Below are 18399 nucleotides of genomic sequence, written 5' to 3'. Positions count from 1 at the left end.
AGGGGGAGGGACAAAAGGAAAGAGAGAGACTCTCAAGCAGACTTCCCAGTGAGCTCAGAGCCTGAGCCGGGCTCCGTCTCTACCCTGAGATCATGACCTGAGCCCAAATCATGCTTAACCAACTGAGCCACAGAGGTGCTCCTATAGCAGTGGTTCTTAAAGGGTGGTCCAAGACCAGTTGTCTCTAGTACCCTTGCAGGGCTCCTTAAGGTCAGAGCTGTTTTTATTATAATACTGAGATGTTATTTGCCTTTTTCACTCTCATTTTCTCATTAATGTACAGTGGAGATTTTTAGAGGTCACGTGTGATGTGTGTACAACAGATTGAATGCAGAAGCAGGTGTGAGAATCCAGTTGTCTTCAATTAAGTCAGTCATTAAAGAGTTCTGCAAAAATGTAAAAAATGCAACTCTTATAAATTTTTTGTTTTGGCAAATACAGGCATACCTCCAAGATACTGCAGATTCAGTTCTAGACTACTGCAGTAGAGTGAATATCTCAATAAAGCGAGTCAAATGAATTTTTTGGTTTCCTGGTGTGTATAGAAGTTATTCACACTATACTGTAGTCTATTAAGTGTGCAACAGCATTATGTCTTAAAAAAGAATGTACATGCCTTAATTTAAATACTTTATTGCTAAAAAATATGCTAACCATCATCTGAGCTTATTGTAATCTTTTTGCTGGAAGGTCTTTCATCGATGTTGATGACTGCTGACTGATCAGGGTGGTGGTTGCTGAAGGTTGGAGTGGCTGTGGCAGTTTTTAAGATTTTATTTATTTGTCAGAGAGCACAAGCAGGGGGAGTGGCAGGCAGAGGGAGAAGCAGGCTCCCCACTGAGCAAGGAGCCCGATGTAGGACTCCGTCCCAGGACCCTGGGATCATGACCTGAGCCGAAAGCAGACGCTTAACTGACCGAGCCAGCCAGGCATCCCTTGCAGTTTCTTAAAATAAGACAGCAGAGAAGTTTGCTTCATCAATTGACTCATCTTCTTACTAATGACTTCTCTGTAGTATGCTTTTTTCTTTTTTAATTTTTATTTTTTTAGAGAAAGTTCATGAATCTTTTTTTTTAAGATTTGTATTTACTTGAGAGAGAGAGAGACCACAGAAGGAGAGGGAAAAGCAGACCCCTGCTGAGCAGGGAGCCCAATGCAGGGCTCAGTCCCAGAACCCTAGGAACATGACCTGAGCCGAAGGCAGACACTTAACCAACCGAGCCACCCAGGCACCCCAGAGGAAGAGAAACTTAAGCAGACTGTGTGCTGAGGGAGGATCCTGACTGGGGGGCTCGATCTCTTGACCCTGAGATCATGACCTGAGCCTAAATCAAGAGTCAGACCCTTAACTGACTGAGCCACCCAGGTGCCTCATTCTCTACGGTATGCTATGCTGTTTGATAGCATTTTACCCCCGGTAGAACTTCTTTCAAACTTGTAGTCAGTCTTCTGGAACCCTGCTGCTGCTTTATCAGCTAAGTTTATGTGATACTCTAAATCCTTTGTTGTCATTTCAACAAATTTTTTTTGCCTTTTTTTAAAAAGATTTTATTTATTTATTATGAGAGAATGAGAGTGCGCACGCAGAGGGGAGGGGCAAAGGGAGAGGGAGAAGCAGACTCCCCACTGAGCCAAGGAGCCTGATGCAGGACTCCATCCCAGGACCCTGGGATCATGACCTGAGCTGAAGGCAGATGCTTAACCGATTGAGCCACCCAGGCGCCCTCATTTCAAGTCTTAACAACATTGTCACCAAGTGTAGATTTTATCTCAAGAAACCACTTTCTTTGCTCATCCTTAAGCAATTCTTCATCCATTCAAGTTTTATCATGAGAATGTACCAATTCAGTCACATCTTCAGGCTCCATATTCTAGTTCTCTTGCTCTTTCCACCATATCTGCAGTTACTCTCTCCACTGAAGTTTTGAACCCTTTGAAGTCATCTGTGAGGATCAGAATAAATTTCTTTTAAATTTCTGATAATGTTGATATTTTAACCTCTTTCCATGAATCACGAATATTCTTAAAGGCATCTAGAATGGTGAATCCTTTCCAGAGTTTTCAGTTTACTTTGCCCAGATGTTCGGGAATCACTCTATATCTAAGCATATATAGCTTTACAAAATGTATTTTTTAGTTTATAAGACTTGAAAGTCAAAAATACTCTTTGATCTTTGGGTTGCAGATGGATGTTGTATTCACAGGCCTGAGAACAACAATAATCTCGTCATTCATCTCCATTAGAGCTGTTGGGTGATCACATGAATTGTCAATGAGTAGTAGAATTTTTTTTTCTGAGCAGTAGCTCTTAACAATGGGCTCGAAATTAAAATATTCAGTAAGCCATGTTAAACACATGTGCTGTCATCCAGCCTTTGTTGTTAACATTTGTAGAGTACAAGCAGAGTAGATTTACCATAAATCCTAAGGGCCCTGGGACCTTTGGAATAATAAATGATGAACATTAGCTTCACCATAAAGTCATCAGCTGTATTAGTCCCTAACATAATTTCAGCCTGTTCTTTGAGGCTTTGAAGCCAGGCATTGCTTTCTCCTCTCTAGCTATGAAAGTCCTAGATGGCAACTTCTTCAAATACAAGGCTATTGGGGATCCTCAATAATTTTTTGAGAGGGTACCGAGACCAAAAAGCTTGAAAACTCCTGTTCTGTAGTAACTGGTTTCATAGTTTCCTTTACGTTCTTGATGTAAAGCACTGGTTCTAAACTTGAGCATGCATTAGTCACCTGGAAGACTTATTAAGGTAGATTGTCGGGCCTGTTCCCTAGAGTTTCTGATTCAATAGTTCTGAGGTGGGACCTGAGAATTAGTATTTCTAACAAGTGCCTGGGTGGTGATGCTGTTGGCCTGGGAAATATATTTTGAGATTCACTGGTGTAAAGAAATATTGCTTATAATGAAGGAAACCTACTTTTTGAGCACCTACTTATCTTATGCTCATAGCAACTCTGTAGGGAATTAGGTGTTCTCACCCTTTTTATTTTTTTAAAGATTTTTATTTGTTTATTTGACAGAGAGTGAGCGAGCACAAGCAGGGAGAGCAGCAGGCAAAGGGAGAAGCAGGCTTCCTACTGAGCAGGAAGGCCAACGAGGGGCTTGATCTCAGTACCCTGGGATCATGACCTGAGCCGAAGGCAGATGCTTAACTGACTGAGCCACCCAGGTGCCCCTCCCCCTTTTTATTACACCTGACGAAACTGAACTTGGGGGACTCAAAGCTAGAAAAGTACAGCAGTAATTCAAGTTCGAGTCTAACTTCAAAGCCTATTCTCTTTACATAACACCTTGCTTATCTTTTTAATTAGTGATGGCTTTTTTGAGATCTAATTCTTGTATAATTTACCCACTTAAAGTATGCAATTCAGTGGCCTTTTTTTTTTTTTAAAGATTTATTTATTTTAGAGACAGCACAAGCGGGAGGGGCAGAGAAGAGGGAGAATCAAAAGTAGACTCCATGGTGCGTGCAGAGCCAACATGGGGCTCAGTCTCATGACTTTGAGATCACAACCTGAATTGAAACCAAGAGTTAGATGCTTCACCAACTGTACCACCCAGGTGTCCCCGTTTTTTGGGGGAGGTTGATTTATTTATTTTAGAGAGACAGAATGCACACATGAGCAGGGGTGGGGCAGAGGGAAAGAATCCCAAACGGACTCCCCACTGAGAGTGGAGCCCCACAGTGGGCTTGATCCCATGACCCCAAGATCATGACCCGAGCTGAAATCAAGAGTCAGAAGCCCAACCGACTGAGCCACCTAGGCACCCCAACAATTAAGCAGTTTTTTTTTTTTTAAAGATTTTATCAATTTATTTTACACAGATAGAGACAGCCAGTGAGAGAGGGAACACAAGCAGTGGGAGTGGGAGAGGAAGAAGCAGGCCCATAGCAGAGGAGCCTGATGTGGGGCTCGATCCCACAACGCCGGGATCTCGTCCTGAGCCGAAGGCAGACGCTTATCCGCTGTGCCACCCAGGCGCCCCAAGCAGTTTTTTAATCTACTCACAGAGTTGTGCAACCATTGCATCAATTTTAGAACACTGTCAGTACTCCAGGAAAGAAACCCTCTGACCGTTGGCACTTTGTATTTTCCCTAATCCTGTGCTCTTAGATAACGACAAGTCTACTTTCTATTTCTATAGATTTGCCTGTTTTGGACATTCACATAAATGGAATCATACAGTATTTAGTCTTTGTGACTGACTTCCCTTAGCATAACGTTTTCAGTTTTCATCTACTTTGTCTTGTGTATCAAAATGTCGTTCATTTTTATTGTTAAATAATACTCTTTTCTATGAAAACACCACCTTTTTTTTATCCATTTATCAGTTGATGAACATTTGGGTTGTTTCTACTTTTTGGCTATTGTGAATAATGCTACTATAAACATTTGTGTCCAGGCTTTTTGTGGACATAGTTTTCATTCCTCGTGAGCATATACCTAAGAGTGGAATTCCTGGGTCATGTGTTGTTTTCCATATCTTTGTCATATGGTGTGTTTTTTGTTTTTTTAAAGATTTTTATGTATTTATTTGAGACCGAGAGAAAGAGAGCACAGGGGAGGGAGAGGGCAGAAGGAGAGTGAGAAGCAGATTCCCCCACCCCGTGCAGGGAGCCTGATGCCGGGCTCCATCCCAGGACCTTGAGATCATGACCTGAGCCGAAGGGAAACACTTAACCAACTGAGCCACTCAGGCACCCCTGTCATATGGTATGTTTAACCTTGTGATGAACTGCTAGACTTTATCCAAAGCGGCTACACTCCCACCAGCAGTATATGAAGATTCCAGTTTCTTCACATCCCTGTCAACACTTATTATATTATCTTTTTATTATAGCCATCTTATTGGCTTTCAAGTGGCATCTTAATGCGGTTCTGTTTTGCATTTCTGTGATAGCTAAATGTTGAACAATTTTTCATGTGCTTATTGGACATCATGTCTTTGGAGAAATGTCTATTCAGATCCTCCCTCATTTTTTTGTGCATGATATGAAGAAGAGGTCCAACTTCATTGTTTTTATATGGATAACCAGTTGTCCCAGCACCATGCTTGGTTATTTATGTGATACATCTACTGTCACTAGATAGATATAATCTCAGGGCGCCTGGGTGGCTCAGTCATTTAAGCGTCTGTCTTCAGCTCAGGTCATCCATGCATAAGGCTCCCTGCTCAGTGGGGAGTCTGCTTCTTCCTTTCCTCCTCCTCCCTTGTGCATGTACACTCACTCGCGCTCTCCCTCTCAAATAAATAAATAAATAAAACCTTTTAAAAAAGAAAAAGATCCACTCTCTTATCTGCCTTCTCTTTACCTTCCTAGACCAGTGTTTAGAGTTTAGATATGTGTGTCTGAAGGAAAAATCTTTTTCAAATCACAGACTATACGTGACATCCTTTCATGCTCCTTTTTATGCTGAGGTAACAGCAATAAGAAATGAGGTGCATTATCATCAGAAATGTGTGATTCAGGATACAGTAACCTTCCTTAGATTAAATTATCAGGAATCTTGTGGGGTTTTTTAATGGCTTCTTTATTAAAACAAAGGTATCTTAATTAAGCACTCTTTAGTGCCTGCATTTTGGTAGCAGTGTTGGAAGAGCCCTCCAAAAAGGATTTCAAGAGTTTCATCTTGCCTGTGTTTTTCACTAGTCTGTGGTGGGAGTAGTTTTGATCCTGGGTTGAGATCTGCATGCCTGTGAAATGTACTTATATTACTGATCTTTTAGAACATTGGTCCCCACACTTTTTATCACTCAACCCATGGATAAACTATTTTTTAAACATATACCAAAATATATTTTTATAAATTACATACTTGTACTACTGTACCAGTATGCAAAAACAAAGGTGTCACACTTTAAAACAAGAATTAAAAATAAGCAGAAGTTCTGGTATTTTCTTTTTTAAGATTTTTATTTATTTATTAGATAGAGAGAGGAGGGAGCACAAGCAGGGGGAGTGGGAGAGGGAGAAGCAGGCTTCTTGCTGAGCAGGAAGCCTGATGCTGGGAATTGATTCCAGGACTCTGGGATCATGACCCAATCTGAAGGCAGCCACTTAATGACTGAGCCACCCAGGTGTCCCTGATATTTTCTTCATAGATCCCATTTGATGGTCTTGCTTGGTCTCATAGATAATTGTTGCTCTGAACGCTGTGTGATGCTGGAGAGTTTTGCATTTGGTTTTGGGGATTGTGGCCTCAGAAGCCTTGGGTGTGGCAGCCCCTCCTCACATTACCGAGGGCCCCTGCCTGAGATCTCTTCCTTTTGGGGCTGGGTTCTTAATGTTGCCTGATTCACTCACTGCTGAATCTTGTCACTGCAGGTACAGGTGCAGGTACAGCAGTCTCCGCAGCAGGTCTCGGCTCAGCAGCTCTCCCCGCAGCTCACTGTTCACCAGCCTGCTGAGCAGCCCATCCAGGTCCAGGTGCAGATCCAAGGCCAAGCACCACAGTCGGCAGCCCCTTCCATCCAGACCCCGTCTCTGCAGAGCCCCAGCCCTTCGCAGCTGCAGGCAGCCCAGATCCAGGTGCAGCACGTGCAGGCAGCCCAGCAGATCCAGGCTGCAGAGATTCCAGAGGAGCACATCCCGCATCAGCAGATCCAGGCTCAGCTAGTGGCTGGCCAGTCTCTTGCCGGGGGTCAGCAGATCCAAATCCAGACCGTGGGTGCCCTTTCCCCACCACCGTCTCAGCAGGGCTCACCCCGGGAAGGGGAACGGCGGGTTGGCACAGCCAGTGTCCTCCAGCCAGTGAAGAAGCGCAAAGTGGACATGCCCATCACTGTGTCCTATGCCATCTCAGGGCAGCCGGTGGCTACCGTGCTGGCCATTCCACAGGGCCAGCAGCAGAGTTACGTGTCTTTGAGGCCAGACTTACTGACGGTAGACAGTGCCCACCTGTACAGTGCTACTGGGACCATTACTAGCCCTACAGGAGAAACCTGGACCATCCCTGTTTACTCTGCCCAGCCCCGTGGGGATCCTCAGCAGCAGAGCATTACCCACATTGCCATTCCCCAGGAAGCCTACAATGCAGTTCATGTCAGTGGCTCACCCACAGCCCTGGCAGCTGTAAAGCTGGAGGATGACAAGGAGAAGATGGTGGGCACCACGTCTGTAGTGAAAAACTCCCATGAAGAGGTAGTGCAGACCCTTGCAAACTCTCTCTTTCCAGCACAGTTCATGAATGGCAACATCCACATTCCAGTGGCTGTGCAAGCTGTGGCAGGCACCTACCAGAACACAGCTCAGACTGTCCATATTTGGGACCCCCAGCAGCAGCCACAACAACAAACCCCCCAGGAACAGACACCGCCGCCGCCGCCGCCACCGCAGCAGCAGCAGCTCCAGGTTACTTGTTCAGTAAGTGAAGGCTTATCTGCAGCGCAGCCTGCTCCCCCAGGGCCATGTGCAACAGAGAACTTTCCTGGCAACCTCTGGCTTGTTTACTGCAGGGATGTTGGTCTTTCAGTAGTATAATATTTAATATTTTAGTTGAGGTTGAAGAGGGGGAATAGCAGCAGGTGAAAACTGTGGAGCAGGTAGGAGTTCTGTCCTGGTACCTGGAGGTAGATGAAATGATCAGTAACTGCTTTGGGGGTAGATGCCTTGGATGCTTCTTTGTAATCTCTTTTTAAGAAGAATAAAGTTCTAGGGAAGGACTAATGGGACATCCCAAGTATTATCTCAGTTTAATAAGCTGCTTTCTGCATCATGAATGGATCTGGTGGAACCCTCGTTGTTTAGCACACAGGCTATAATCTCATCACAGCGGAGAGACTGTGAAATTATTCCTTTCTAGTTATCATTTGTGGACACAGTGTAGGTGAATTAGAAGATATAAAGTACTTCCTGGTGGGCCTGTTAAAAGTCATCACCTTTGGGAGTGTCAAATAAGCCACCACTGCAGGTGTTCTTATGTTCCTTAAAAATAATCAAGCTTTGGTTAATCTCCTGTTATGGATGCTATATTGAAAAAAATGTTTTAACTTTTTATTTTGAAATTATCTTAGACATACAGAAAATAGAGCTCTTTTGAGACTCTAAAATTGGCTCTTTTATCTAAATGTTAAATGCTTTTTCTTTCTTTTTTCTTTTTTTCAAGAGAGTGTTAGTGTGAGCAGGGGTGGAGGGAGAGGGAGAGAATCTTAAGCAGACTCTGTGCTTAGTGTGGAGCCCGACTCGGGGCTCGATCTCATGACCCTGAGATCATGACCTGAGCCGAAATCAAGAGTCAGAGGCTTAACTGACTGAGCCACCCAGGCTTCCCTAATTGTTAAATCTTTTTAAGGATACCACAGAGGTGTGGATAAATTTATTCATTAAGACTGTTAGCAAACCTTAGGGCCTCTGGTCTCATGGGACTGCTGAACGCAGTATGCCTCAGAGGGCAGGTGTTCCTGGGAATGCATGCAAGGGAGCTGGTATAAACAGAGCACTGTTAGACCAGGGACCATACTCAGAAACTCAGGCCGTAAGCAAAGGCTAATAACCAAGTGGTTTCATAGAGAACAATATATTATTGTAGGTGAGTTTGTTAAGGACCTATTAAATATCTAGCTGTCAGGCCTAGAAGTAGAACAAGACAGAATCCTTGCTTCAGGTATCTTATAGTCCAGTTTTGGAGTAAGAATGTATGATTTCTATTTTCTGAATTCCTTATAAGGCAGCATAATCAAGTGTGACGTTATATATTCCACACACAAACAAACTGGGTGTTCAGAGACCGTTCTAGGTTAAAAAGTCAGCAGAGGTATCTTTGTGGAAAAAGTGGCATTTGATCTCTATAGCTTCAACTGGCAAGAATGGAGCAGCATCATTACAGAGCCAGGGATGGACAGAAGGGACATGGCCTGGTGCAACATGAGAGGGGGACTGTGGGAGAGGAGTTAATACAGGGAGCAAAGGATGTATCTTCCCAAAGTGAAGAGTTGAGCTTGAGCTGATTTGTGGTAGGAAAGTTTTCCAGAATCCTAAGAGTTGTGATAATAAGAATCAAGTACAGATGTGTAGAATTAATTGCATGTAGGAGAGACCAGCCTGGAGAATTGTGATGTAGCTCAGCTTTTGCTCACAGGGATGGGGAGGACATCAGGGCTCTCCTCAGCTTTCCTGGGCCTAATGGTCCAATTTGCAGGTCAGGCCTCTTTTGATGCTCATTGGTCTCTGTAATTTCTACTTCTGGGCCCTTAAGCAAGCGAAGATCTTTTGGGGAGTTCATTTTAGTAGGCCCATGTTCTTCAGAGGCAATGTCTCCTTTGGGAAAGTCTTAATAGGAATGAATGTCAGGTATTACCAGAAAAGGAAAAATTGTGACTACCTATCATGTAGGGAAGATGAGTTTGTCCATTTATACCACGAGCATCCTTCTGCCCTACTTATTAAGTTTAGTGTCAGGTGCTGAGGAACAGATATGAATAGTCTCTGCCCTTGGTGTACTCACAATCCATGGGGAAGGTAATTGTTCTGTGATGTGAGTTGAACCCTAAGGGGAGCTGATGACAAAGTGTCGTGCTCTTCACCTGGCATACCCTTTATGAAAGTTCTCTTATCATCTGCCTTTAAAACCAGAATTATGGTGAAACCTCCCTCCTTTGAGCTCACATCCACCTCCATCTGTTGCCCCATTTCTCTACTCTGCTTTATTTCCAGAGTTCTCAAGCATCATCTGTCCAGGTTGATTCTGCCTACTAACCAGTTTCCTCTTCAATTTATGATGGAGTCTGTTCTTGTCAAGGTCAGCAGTGACCTCCCTGTGGCCAGATCCAACAGGCATGTCTGTTTTTATCTCACGGCAACATATGACACAACAGACCATACCTGCCGCCTTGGAATTCTGCTCTGGCATGGTTTTCCTCCTACCCCCACTCTTTTTCCTTCTCAGAAGAGTTTGCTGGTGCTTATATCTGAACCATACATGTTAATGTTCCTCAGAACTCAGTACTAGCCTTCTTTTCTCCCTAAAGAATTTTGGTCTATGGCCATAGTTTTCAGCACCCTCTAGATGGCTGGTGCCACTGCAGATGATAGTCACTGACATTATCCGCCAGGCACTATTTCAGTGTTACGCAGTTAACTCATTCAGTTCTCACACCAACTTTTTGAGGTATGCACTACTATCTCCATTTTACAGATGAAGAAACTGAGGTACAGATTAAACAACAAGACCAAAGCCACAGTTAGTAAGTAGCACAGTTGGGTTTCGGCCCTGGACAGGCTGGCTCTGGAGCCCATGTCTTTTACTCTGTGCTGCATTGAGACACAGGTCTTTATCTCTAGACCATGCCTTTCCCTTTGAACCTTTCTCATGCATCCAGCAGCCTATTTTTTCATTTACTTAGATTTATTGAAGATACCTCAGCCCTTCATTAGCATCACCTCTACCACTATTGAAAACCTCTCCTCTCAGGGCATCTGGCTGGCTCATTTGGTAGAGCATGTGACTCTTGATCTTGGGGTCATGAGTTCTACCCCCATTTTGGGGGTAGAGTTTATTTAAAGATAGATAAATGACCTGTTTTGGTGTTTGGTTTTTTTTTTTTAAAGAACAAAAACAAAACTTCCATTCTCAGAAAGTGGTACCATCATCCACCCATTTGTTCAAACCAGAAACCCAGGAATTATCCTTAAGTCTGCTTTCCCTTTACAGCCAACTTGGCAACAAGCCACTTTGGTTCTGCTACCACACTTCTTAGCATTTCTTAAACCTTCTCCATTGCCACCCTAGTCCCTGCCACCAGCACATTTGCTCATCAATCCATTCTCCATAAATCAGAAGGAATTTTTTTTTAATATAAGATTGTGTCACTTCCCAGCTTAAAACTCTCCAAGGGCTCCATTATAAAGAGGAAGGACGACTGTATACCACAGTGTACAAGGCCCTACTTACATCAGTAGTTTTCATCCTGATTGGGATCATTATTACCCCTACCCACTGATAGACATTTAGACGTGTAAAAGAATTTTGCTGTCAAGATGCTTGGGAATGCTACAATAGCGGGTGAAGGCACACAGTGAAGGGGGCTTGGCTAAACACCAGAAGCAAAGTACTGCCCCAGATGCCCTGGCTCCCACCTACTTATCTAGTCAGACTCCTAGATTTCCAGCTTTGGTAGATGGTATTGCCATTGAACAAGGTAGGGAGGGAACTCTGAGGAGAACAGTTCTGGATGGGGAAAGTGATGAGTTCTCTCCATAGATGGTAGTCTGAGGTGGTTGTAAAATGTTTGGCTGGAGACATAACGTTATTCCCTGGATATATTAAGGGCAGGTCTAGCTTTGGAGGTGCATAGTTAGCAATCACTTCCACAAACATGGAAACTGAGAAAGTGGGTAAGACTCACCAAGGAGATTGGTACTTGAACTGGGAAGTGTGTCTAGAGTGGAGCTCCTGGGTTGACAAACATTTAAGAGCCTCACACTGGTATTGCTTTATTTCCTTGTTTAATTAGCTTATGAAAGCTAAGAGATGAGTTTTTACTTTTATTCATTGATAAGCAGATTTATGTGTCATAAATTATTTTGCCTTCAGTTTGAATGATTTGACATTCCTGGCATGGAGAATTGCTCAAAGGAACTTGTTCAGAATATAGACAGGTCTGTGAGACCCAAGAACCTCTGCCTCGTATCTTTGTTGGTGTCTATCCCGCCCAATTATGGGGATTGTGATTGATGCTCATGGACATTTCCTGCCCCTTTGTGTGCACAGCTTGGCTATTAGACCATTGAGGACAAGATGACTCTTCCTTTAGAGGCAGGAAGCTGGAGCAGTGCCTCCTATCTTCAGAAGATGCCCTTAGGAAATAGAGCAGTATTATTGAGAAGGAATATGGTGGGGGGGACAACCTTATATATAGCTAGAGAAGCCATATACATCTTCAGGTCTTATCATCTCATCTTTCAGTGGCAGGAGAGAGAACACAACTTTTGTTTGTTGAACTTGTCTTTTTCTTAAACGATGAGTTTCAACCATCGCTGGACGTAAGAATCACCTGGAAGCTTTTAAAAATACTGATGGCAGGTCTCCATCTTAGACCAATTAAATCATCATCTGTAGGGATAAGGCCCAGGCATGGATATTTTCTAAAAGCAGCCCAGATGTTTTTAAAGTGCACCCCAGTTTCATGGTCACTACCCTGGACACTTGGTATTCAAAGTGTGGTCTGCAGAGACCAGCTCCCTTACTTGGGAACTTGTTGGAAATGCAGAATCTCAGGTCCCACCTGAGACCTTTCAAATCAGAATCTGCACTTTAATAAAATCCTTAAGTGATTTTTTTTGCACTTTATAGTTTGACAAGCAGTGCTTTGGGCCAGTAGTTCTGAGCAGTGACTAAACTTTAGAATTGCCTTTTTATGTGTGAAGGTTTTTGAAAGACTGTAATCTCTTTAAGAAGAGATTCTGGGGTAGAGCCCAGGTATTAGTATTTCTAATTCAGAGATTCAAAAGTCTAGCCAGGGCTGAGAAGCACTGTAGTAGCCCTAACTGTCCCCGGGGTAAAGAGTAGACCTCCAGGGATCTTTAGAAGTAAGAAATCAAGTGGAAGAAATTTTTTTTTTAATTAAAAGAACCACAGCTAACATTTTTCTAGCAGTTTTGTGGAGGGGCCTCGCGCAAAACAATATTGACACATTTTGATGGTTTCTCTCTTATAGGCTCAGACTGTCCAGGTTGCTGAAGTTGAACCACAGTCACAGCCACAGCCTTCCCCAGAACTTCTGCTTCCAAACTCTCTGAAGCCAGAAGAAGGGCTTGAAGTATGGAAAAACTGGGCCCAGACCAAGAATGCTGAGCTAGAGAAGGATGCTCAGAACAGACTGGCACCCATTGGGAGTGAGTGTTTGTGAGGGAGAGAGGGGGATGGACTCTGTCTAAAATGTAGTGGTACTGAAACAGCGAGAGGACGGAATGGCAGGAAAGTGGTGTCCCTTGGCTCTGGGGGTAAGGGATCACCATCTGAAATAGTATGCCGAATTCAGGACAGGCAACAAGCAGACCTGACCTACTGCAAATGAGCAGGATTTGTGGTGTGTGCCCAAGACCAGGCATTTTCATACACATGAATTTCTGAAGTCAACCTAGCAGATCTGGGCAGAGTGAGTTCTGGAAGGGGATAGGAACCAGTGATGTCTTCAGGGCCCTTCTTCCTTAACATTATGTTCATTCTTCCTCACCTTACAGAGTGTGGATTTTGTGGGTTTTTTGCTTTCATGTCTTGGCCCTAATAATAATTTTGAAGGTATGTGAGGTGGGGGGGATTGTGGGAAGGAAACCCTTAGTGTAAATAGGGCATGTAGGATTATTGTCTTAGTAGGCCAGTTCTGATCTTAGATACAGGTGACCATTTCCATCCTAGCTCCCTGATGATCAGTATCTTCCTTGAGCCCTCCTTCCAGGGATATGAGCAGCCAGTTAAGAGATTACTGTTGCCAGTACCCCCGTTCACCTTTCGGGGTCACGTTTGGCTTGTGTTGCAGGGCGCCAACTGTTGCGATTCCAGGAAGATCTCATCTCTTCTGCTGTGGCTGAGTTGAATTATGGGCTCTGTCTAATGACACGGGAAGCTCGAAATGGAGAAGGTGAACCCTATGACCCAGATGTGCTCTACTATATTTTCCTGTGTATTCAAAAGGTAGGAAACAGAACTTCAAAGGAACATGTTTGAGCTGTGTTCCCATTGGGTATTTGCTGGTTGCTCAAATTAGTAAAATGATAAGCAAGTGGTTATAAAGAAGTTCTCTTTTAACTATATAATGAATTTTTATTTTTTAAATTTTATTTAAATTCAGTTAATTAACGTAGAGTGTATTAGTTTCTGATTTCATCTTACTTTGTTTTTCCCTCCCTTCCCCTATGATCCTGCTTTGTTTCTTAAATTCCACAATATGAGTGAAATCAACTATATAATGAGGGTTTTTTTAATGTACTTTTTTTTAAGTCTTTGTTTTGGTTTGTTTGTTTTTTTGTTCAAGATTTTATTTATTTGACAGAGAGAGAGGCAGCGAGAGAGGGAACACAAGCAGGGGGAGTGGGAGAGCAGGGAGCCCCAATGCGAGGCTCGATCCCAGGACACTGGGATCATGACCTGAGCCAAAGCAGATGCTTAATGACTGAGCCACCCTGGCACCCCATTTAATGTACATTTTTAAAAATTGCAGAAGACCTAACATGTTCACTTTAAAAAAATAAAATAGACATCAGCCATAATCCCATCATTTAGAGAAACTTTTGTTAAAATATTTGTTATAGTATCCTAGAGCCTTTTTAAAAAAATCACAAAACTTTTATATCATACTTTACTTTTCATTAAAGTAAACATGGTTTACATAAAAGTAATTTATCCAAAACAAATTCTGGTGCTAACATTCAGCTCATTTTCTCATTGTTCCCTGCATTAACACAAAATATTATTTGAGAATCTGTAGAATTATAGGAGTGTAGGTAGGCTTTCAGGACATCTAAGGTGTGGTATAACAGGGAAACTTGATTTAGGACTGGCAGTTTAGGAGCACAGGGGTGGATTTCTTAGTGTGTGAATGCTCTTGTGGAAAAGCCCGCAGCATGATGGAAAAGCACTTGCTGGTTGGGACTAACCCTGTTGCCTGGGCCTAAGAAAAGTCTGCGTCCCAGTTTATTTCTCTTTCTTCCCAGTCACCCAGGGCACTGAGTGAATGCTTTACATGTTCTGTTTCATTCCATGCTCTCCCTAGTCCTGGAAGGCAGGCACAGTTATTTCCACTGGGGAAAAAAAAAAACAAAACAAAAAAAAACTGAGCCCCAAAAGTTAAAATACTCGCATGAGGTACTTAACTTACACTATAACTAATAAGAGTCTGGCCCCAGAGTCTGCATTATGTTTTTTGCCACCACAAGACATTGCCTTGCCTGGGTGAAGTAGCAGTTACAAAATCTGTCCCATTGACCCAACTCTCCAGAGTGTTGTGAGAGTCGTTTCACATGATCTGAAGTGTACTATGGAAGTGTCATATGCTGGACATTTTTGACGTGTTGTGTTGGTTTGTTAAGGAGGCAGAGATGGGTAGGGAGAGGTGATGATACTAGTAGCACAATGTTTATTTCCCCTGAAAGTTTTATTCAGGAGATTACCAACAACTTTTATTGTTCTTCTTTTAGTATCTTTTTGAAAATGGAAGGGTTGATGACATTTTCTCCGATCTTTATTATGTTCGATTCACGGAGTGGTTACATGAAGTTCTGAAAGATGTTCAGCCCCGAGTCACTCCACTTGGTAAGAGTCTTCCTAGTCCTTGGATGTCTTTCCCACTGGGGGTTAAAAAAGTTCAGCTGCTTGTGTGCCTGGCTATGATACAGTGTGTGGGTGAGGGTGCTATAAATTCTAGGTACCAGCATCAACTTCTGTGCTGCTTGGCCTGATATGGAAGGGGCACTGCACACCAGACAGAGAACCCAGCTGGTCCCAGTGTGGCAAGGACACGGGGGCATGCAGAGAGTTTGGGTACTTTTTTTTGTTTGTTTGTTTGGTTTAATTAAAATGTATTGATTAAAATTAGAATCATTGCATTAAGAATTATGAACTGTTTCATCTGTAGGGTTACATATAGGTTTTTTTTTCCATGTGTTTGGATATATATATATATTCTGCATATATAGAACATAATTTTTGCTTTACCCACATAACCACCTGAGCAGCATGTGTTGGAAAGAACAGGAGTTTTACAGTAGAATGTCTGAGGTGTTTGTGTTTTGTTTTTAATAAACTTTTATCTTTTTAGAGCAAGTTTAGGTTTACAGAAAAAAATGAGCAGGACATACAGAGAATTCCCATATACTCCCTCACACACAATATTGATGAGCCAATATTGATATTAGTAGCTAAAGTCTATAGCTTTAGTTCACTTTAGGGTTCACTCTTCCTGTTCTACATTCTCTGGGTTTGGAAAAATGTATAATGACACGTATCTATAATTACAATATGATACATAAGTTTCAGGGCTCTAAAATCCTCTGTGTTCCACCTGTTTATCCCCCTCCCCCACAAATCCCTGGCAATCACTGATCTTTTCACTGTTCCATAGTATTGCCTTTTCCAGAATGTCATATAGTTGGAATAATTCAGTATGTAGCTCTCAGATTGGTTTCTTTCACTTAGCAATATGCATTTAATGTTCCTGTGTGTCTTTTCGTGACTTGATAGCTCATTTCTTTTCATTGCTGAATAATAATCCGTCGTATGGATGTACTACACAATTTGTTTATCCATTCACCTATTGAAGGACATCTTCGTTGCTTCCAAGTTTTGGCAATTATGAATAAAGCTGCTGTAAACATTGCGTGCAGGTTTCTGGTGAAAGTATAGACAAATCACTGGAATAGAATAGAGAGCCCAGAAGTAGAGTCACACAAATAGAACCGCTCATCTTTGACAAAGGAGCAAAGGCAGTTCAATGGAGAAAGAATAGTCTTGTCAACAAATGGTGCTGGAACAACGGGACACCCACATACAAAAAAATGAATCTGGATGCAGACCTTATGCCATTCACAGAATCAACTCAAAATGGGTCATAGACCTAAATGTAAAAAGTGAAACTATAAAACTCCTAGAAGATAACGTAGGAGAAAATCTAGGTGACCTTGGGTTTGGTAGTAACTTTTTTGGATATAACACCAAAAGCACAATCCATGAAAGAAAATAATTGGTAAGTTGGACTTCATTAAAATTAGAAACTTATGACCTATGAAAGACAATTTTAGGAGAATGAAAAGACAAACCACGAACTGGAAAAAAAATCTTTTGCAAAACACATACCTGATAAAGGGCTGGTATCCAGAATATACAAAGAACTCTTAACACTCAACAACAACAACAACAGCAAAACCTGATCCAAAAAATGGGCAAAAGATCCGAACAGATTCTTCACCAAAGAAGATATACAAGTGGCAGATAAGTATATTAAAAGATGTTTATCATTAGATATCATCAGGAAATGGCAAACTAAAACAAGATACCACTATATACCTATTAGAATGGCTAAAATCACAAATAGTGGCAGCCCCAAATGCTGGATAGGGAGCACAAGAATGCTCATTCTTTGCTGGTGGGAATCCAAAATAGTATAATCCCTTTATAAGACAGTTTGACATTTTCTTTAAAAAGTAAACATTTTCTTACCTTATGATCCAGCAGTTGTGCTCCTTGGTTTTTACCCAGATGAGTTGAAAACTTAAATCCACACAAATATCCAAGTTTTAATCCTGGCTTTGCCATTTATTAGAATGTATGCTGCTTAAACTTTTTCCCCCCATCAGACTAACTGGAATTTAACTTTTTTTTAAAAATTGAGATATAATTGACATATAACATGCTAGTTTTAGGTATACAACATAATGATTTGATATGTGTATATCTTGTATAATTATCTAGTTTAGTTAACATTCATCGCCACAGAGTTACGTGCTTAACCTTTAAGAAAAAATTATTGGTTAAATACTTTTTGAGTGCCTGCTCTGTGCCAGGCAGTATTCCAGGTATAGATAATAAAATATTGTAGTGAACAGAATGGAGCTTGTAGTCTAATAGGAGGAGACAATGTGTAAGTAACCAATTTATGATTAAGTGTCTTAAAGAACAAAGCATAGGGGAATGGAGAGTGTTAAGGGCATTAGGAGGGAGGCCTTTCTGAGGGGCTGTCATTAGAACAGAAACCAAGTAAGTGGATCACTATGTGATTTGCAAATTTTCAAGCCAAGTGTGGCTATGCAGAGTTTGCTTTTTAAAAATTATATTAGGGAAATTTCAAGCACATGTAAAAATTAGAATAGATAAATGACATTCCCATCTACCCACTGTCCATGGCAAATCTTGTGTCAGGTGTACAGCTGTTTTTCCCCTCCTGTATTATTTTGAAGTAACTCCTATGCACTTTATTATTCATAAATATTTTAGTATGCCTGACATACCATGATGCCATCATTATACTTGGGGGGAAAAAAGATAATTCCATAATGTCATCAAAGTCTACTGTACCCTTTGTTCAGATTTCTAAGTGTCTCATAAATGTCATGATCTTGTTCATTTGAGTCAAGGTGCAGATAAGGTCCCCACATTGAAATTGCTAGTATGTCTTAATATTTAGCTTTACTCTTTAATTTTCTCCTTGATTCTGTTTTCTTGCAATTTTATATGGAAGAAACTAGCCATTGATTGAGAAAGAGAGTGTGTGGGAGCTCTCGGGAAGGGAGGGACTGAGGGAGAGAGAGAATCTCAAGCAGGCTCCATGCCCGGCTTGGAGCACAATGTGGAGCTTGATCCCAGGACCCTGAGATCATGACTCAACTGACTGAGCCATGCAGGCACCCTGAAACTGGCCTTTTAAATTATCAGTCTGATTACATCCCCATATTG

The 18399-nt window shown here is 42.0% G+C and overlaps 1 protein-coding gene across 4 annotated transcripts in view; it reads left to right on the top strand.

Moving 5' to 3' along the window:
• Positions 1 to 18399, top strand: part of QRICH1 (glutamine rich 1) — a 47573-nt gene that overhangs the window by 23751 nt on the left and 5423 nt on the right. For all 4 annotated transcript variants that reach the window (XM_034658297.1, XM_034658299.1, XM_034658298.1 and 1 more), the window contains 4 exons: positions 6342 to 7379; positions 12671 to 12848; positions 13493 to 13647; positions 15150 to 15264. In XM_034658297.1, the coding sequence (XP_034514188.1) occupies positions 6342 to 7379; positions 12671 to 12848; positions 13493 to 13647; positions 15150 to 15264 (1486 nt within the window). The remainder of the gene's footprint in view (positions 1 to 6341; positions 7380 to 12670; positions 12849 to 13492; positions 13648 to 15149; positions 15265 to 18399) is intronic.

This window comes from Ailuropoda melanoleuca, chromosome 4 (genome assembly GCF_002007445.2).
Source record: "Ailuropoda melanoleuca isolate Jingjing chromosome 4, ASM200744v2, whole genome shotgun sequence".
NCBI lineage: Eukaryota > Metazoa > Chordata > Mammalia > Carnivora > Ursidae > Ailuropoda > Ailuropoda melanoleuca.
Note: the sequence above shows the minus strand (reverse complement) of the source record. Positions and strands in the feature narration are given on the sequence as shown.